We start from the raw sequence: 5,308 nt of genomic DNA, 5'->3' as shown, positions 1-5,308 counted from the left end.
TTTTGAAAGTGTAGGTGACGTGGCACAGTTGAAAGTGTTGTAGGTGAATTGCAGGTGTGTGGAAGATAATTGCAAAAGCTGATATGGCACAATTGAGAGTGTAAATGAATTGCAGGGATGTGGATGGTCTAATTGAAAATTTGAAAATCCCATTAAAAGAGATATTGATATGGGTATTAAATTATAATAATTCAAATAATTCTATAATAAAAACGTAACTTAATTATTTTTATAAAAAATGGAATTTCATTGCATTTCAAATCTATCAAATAAAACACATCAAATATTCCAAATTCTTTCACGAAATCCAAATCCATCAAACCAGATGCCCCCAAAACTTCATGAATTTCCATAGACATATAATTTCGAAATTCAACAGAGATGGTTAGTATTTTACAGGATTCCACAAGACTTGTATGTAACAATGTTTTAAAATAAGTTAAAAACATTTATATTTTAATATTCAATTAATTTAAAAAAAGGCAAATATTTATAACATCATAAAGAATGAAATTCAGTTACATTCCAAATCCTACAAATCATAAACAAAATTCCAAATCCTTCCACAATCCAAACCCCTCAAAACCATTCCATCAAACTAAACAACCCCTAAAAGAGCAAGAGCAACAGAAACATTTGGCAATTAAAGCAATTACAAGAAAATATGTGATAATTTAGTTTTTTCTTCTATTTCAACCGGATGCACATGTGAAGAAGCAATAATCCTATCAAGAATCATGAGTCAAAAGCTATTTGTACAACACAATTTTATAAAAACATCCTCCTCATAAACAACAAACACACCCACATCATCATTCCTCTTCTTCTTCAAGCCGTCGTGAAACATCGCACTTCAACATTTCCATAAATTCCTGCAACAAAAAACATCAAAACTCTAAAAAAACCCACAACTCAAAACGAACAATGAAAACTGAAAACGAAAACAACACTAACTTGAGCAAGACCATCTTCGAAACATAACTCAGAAAGGAGTCCATCCGCATTGCCACCATTATCGTTCAAATGAGCAGCAGCTTCCACCACAGACAAGAAAACTTCTTCCGGTGACTCCTGGTGTTCAATCTTCTCAGCCAAATCATGAAAGTTTACCTACAAACGAAAAATCCCATAAAGATCTAAACTTTATACGTTGTTATAGGTATTTTCTTCATTGGGTCGACAACGAACCTGAGGATAACTCGAGTTATCGTTAGTGGTTGTATGTGAACGGAGTTCACGATCCATGGAGGGTGGTGGTTGAAGAACATTTGAATTCGAAACTCCACCACCAAAAGCTTGGGCAACTAAGGGCATCATCTGTTGAACCATACTTGAGAGATCAAAACCGCCACCACCACCACCACCACCGCTGCCGCCGCCAAACATGTTACTAAGATCTTGATTACCGTCAATCTGTTGAGCAATCTGATTGACTGTGTTCATCATTGCAGGATTCTGAGTTAGTTGACCTAACATATTCCTCAACATATCTGGCGATCCAATTCCGGTTTGGTTTGAAACTCCAGACAACAGACCATCTAGAGCGGGATTCGCAATAACTTGATTCATGATCGTTGCAGGATCCAATTGGCCACCAGCGGGATTAGAAGTACTACGAGTATTAGAAGGAGGCGCATCAGAAGCAGCTGGATTACTACTAGTGGCCTCGGGTTTTGTCTGCCGACTTCGTCTCTAATATCACATGCATAAATAATTTTAGTATACAACAATTGCAAGAAAATGGCAGAATTGAAATAGCAACAAAGAGTCATGCACCAAGGCTCTTGAGTTTATTTTGGGTTGAGGACTAAATGTATCTTATATACCTAGTAGAGGGTAAACAAGTCATTTTCTTGAAGTTAATATATATATATATATATATATATATAGAGAGAGAGAGAGAGAGTGTGTGTGAGGTTCAGGAGAAAACCCCAAAAAAAATGAAAAACAGAGGAACACCTTAATAACCGCTCATCCGTACGGTATGCACATGTGCATACAAATAATTGAAGAAGTTTCTGGGATCTCTGCACATGTGCATGCTATGCTATGCTATGCACATGTACATACTGCAAAAGTTACTTGCAAATTACTTGTATGCACATGTGTATACCGTACAGATGAATGGATACTTAGGTGTTCCTTAATTTTTCATTTTTTGTGGTTTTCCCCTAAACCTGGCCCTCTATATATGTATATATATATATATATAGAAACAATCAAATGTTGCACCTATTGCAGAACAGATGAAGTATTTTTTTTCCATGGGCACAATGTTAACCATCAAATATTTAAAAAAGAATGTATATCGTGTTTATACATGCTAAAACATTACAAAAATTCATCACATATATAAATATAACGAGGCTGTGTAGCTTTGTTTCCTTGTACTCGCCTCTGTTTTTGTGGCGTTGTTTGCTTTTGACTAGCCTTGGGGCATGTTTGGTAGCAGCTCAATGAGCTTAATGGGACTTACAGCTTATCCCGTCAGCTATAGATAATTGTTTGGTAATGACTTAATGGTATAGAAAGTGGCTTATTTAGAAAGTTTCTAAGGGAAAGCTTTATGCAGAAAGCTAAGTTTTTACCAAACTTGCCATGGCCTCCCAATTAAAAACACGCTCATTCCATATATGAAAAAACTTTCCAAAACAAAAACCTTCCCAATATATTAAGAGAGATTAATCCACACAAACAATTTTATTCATACAGGACTTAATAGAAAACCAACCATACATCCCCTTAGTTCTTTTCAAGATTCTAGTTTCATGGTCGTTTCTTTCGTTTTATTTTAATTTTTTCAAAAATCTTGATACATTTTTAGCAATCTTTTTTTGTTCTCTCTCTTCACAAACTAAGGGTCTTCACGGAAAAAGTTGCTCTACTCCTAGTGGTAGAGGTCAGGTCTGCGTATTTCCCACCCCAACTAACACCCATGTGAGATATATTGGGATCATTTGGTTTGGTTTTTAATCATCTAGTTCAAAATAAGTCAATCAAGCCGACACATATGGCGACGTTCTAATACAAGAATAATCATTAACATAGAGTCATAGACCATGGAACAATATATAACAGACCTTGGGTTGTAACCCTCCTAAGCCAAGTCCAAGAGGAACAGCTGAAGCATTTCCGGAGTTATCAATCACCGGACTCGATGAAGCACCTTCTACATCATTTACAGACTTCGTTGCGCTGCTGCTCGGGATGGCATTTCCTGCACCTCCTGTATCCTGCTCAATACTAGGTTAGTGGAACTATTGCTCTGGTGATGTCTATAACGGCGCATTTGGTATCCAGACAGGAAGGACAGGACAGCTGTTCAGACACTCAAGCGTTTGATAAGACAATATTGGACGGGACAAAACAGATAAAATGACCAATTTGCCCCTAATGAGTTGTTTAAATACTTTGATTAATTCATGTAATTTATTAAATTATAATAAAATAAATATTTTTTAACGAAATACATCATTAGAAAAGTTTTCGTCAGAGACAATTAAAATGACACCAAAATAAAAGTTTTATATAGTTTCCAATTTTTATTTTTAACCTTTTCTATATTATCTTTTTATTATTAATATTTAATAAATTACATAAACTAAGCAAAATATAGAAACCGTATAAAAGTAATATTTTGAGGAAAGTAAAGTGAAAGTTCAAAGAGTATGAAATACAATAAATGAAATTTAAAGAATAAATAAAATGTAAAGTGGGAGGCGTAATTTGATGTTTTAGAAGAGAATTAGGTTTTATTTTGAGATTATACTGGTAAAATATAGATTTGTTCCACCTTGTTCCATGGGGTGGGGGTGAAACGGGCGTGTTCGACTTTGTTCCTGTCAGTTCCACATAAAAGTACTATCAAACGTGAAATAGTGTCCCGGTTCAGTTGTCCTGTGTACCAAACGCACCCTAAACTCCCAGTACTCTAGACGATAATAAGAAAAAAGAAGCATAAAACATACCGCCTGACCCTCCGTTTTAATCACACCTCCTTGTGGTTGACCTAGATTAACAAAATAGAACAATTATCACATACCAAAGCATCTACAAGCTATCACACTAACACATACATGCAGAAGTATGACTTTCATCAACTAAACACAATAAGGCATACCTGCAGAGGTTTGATTTTCACTCCTCGTGCTATCATCAACCCCCCTCGTTTGCAAATTAACTCCATCAGCAGCTATGAACATAGATAATGAAATCTGTCAGACGTTAGTCATGATGCAGAAATACTAGTTCTTGATGACAGCAATAGCAGTAATGTTACCTGTTCCATTACCATCTTCTCCTTGATTTGGTTCAACATTAGCTCCCCTTGGACCGATTCCTAGAAAAAACCGAAGTTGGTGATAAACACTACAAATAGGCAAGTTCAAGAAGTTGTATGTACATACCTGCATGGATATGAACATTTATGTGTCTTGGAACAGCACCAATGCCAACAGGGCCGAAAGCCGTAGAATTCATGGGAGTAGCATGACTGCCGAAGAGTGAATTACTTTGTAGAGAAAAGGGCTGAAAAAAACAGTGAATATCCATAAGAAATAGTCAAATCGTGAAGAGATTATGTGAACTATGATACCTTTATTGGTAATCAACCCTGTAGTTTCACATTTTCTTTATTAACCTGGATATCCAACCCGCTATGTGAGCCGACTAATCTCAGGGCGACCACCTGCTTTGCAGATAGCCTGGAGTCACCGCATTTGAACCTTCATGGCCACAAGGGGATTTTTATTCCTCCTTGGATTTGAACCTGAGACCTCATGATACTTCTGACCTTTGGAGCCAAGCTCAAACCAATCAGGCACCACCCTTGTGGTTAAGAAAAATGAAAAACCGAGAAACTCCTTGGACCATTCACCTGGATAGTATGCACATGTGCATACAAGTAATGTATAACAAATTTGTCCCGTATGCACACGTGCACAAAAACCAAGAAATAGCTTCAATTACTTGTGTGCACATGTGCATACCATCCAAATGAATGGTTACCGGAGTGTTCCTCTGTTTTTCATTTTCTGTAGGGTTTTCAAGTTGAACCTCCCTCCCTCTCCCTCTCTCTCTATATATATACTAGAAGCATACACGTGCAATGCAGCGAGATACATCGTGATTTTAATGTTTCATTTTATTCTTTATCTCAGTCGATGTTATAATATGGCTTTATGTCATTTTATTCGCATCAATATACAGTATTTTATGCATAACAAAAATATATCGATATTCGTATCAAATTAACTATTTAAAATTCCTCATTTTTTGTGTAATTTTTTAATTCAATTTTTTATTATAA

The 5,308-nt window shown here is 35.9% G+C and overlaps 1 protein-coding gene across 1 annotated transcript in view; it reads right to left on the bottom strand.

Moving 5' to 3' along the window:
* Positions 1–575: 575 nt before the first annotated feature.
* Positions 576–5,308, bottom strand: part of LOC112528218 (large proline-rich protein bag6-B) — a 15,022-nt gene continuing 10,289 nt past the window's right edge. Inside the window, exons 12-19 of the mRNA XM_025139188.1 lie at positions 4,407–4,527; positions 4,280–4,339; positions 4,121–4,192; positions 3,969–4,009; positions 3,081–3,233; positions 1,189–1,692; positions 955–1,110; positions 576–872 (exon numbers count right to left, since the gene is read on the bottom strand). Of these exons, the coding sequence (XP_024994956.1) occupies positions 813–872; positions 955–1,110; positions 1,189–1,692; positions 3,081–3,233; positions 3,969–4,009; positions 4,121–4,192; positions 4,280–4,339; positions 4,407–4,527 (1,167 nt within the window). The 3' untranslated portion in view covers positions 576–812. The remainder of the gene's footprint in view (positions 873–954; positions 1,111–1,188; positions 1,693–3,080; positions 3,234–3,968; positions 4,010–4,120; positions 4,193–4,279; positions 4,340–4,406; positions 4,528–5,308) is intronic.

This window comes from Cynara cardunculus (genome assembly GCF_001531365.2).
Source record: "Cynara cardunculus var. scolymus isolate 2C chromosome LG 15, CcrdV1, whole genome shotgun sequence".
Lineage (NCBI taxonomy): Eukaryota > Viridiplantae > Streptophyta > Magnoliopsida > Asterales > Asteraceae > Cynara > Cynara cardunculus.
This window is presented reverse-complemented; position numbering and strand designations above follow the sequence as displayed.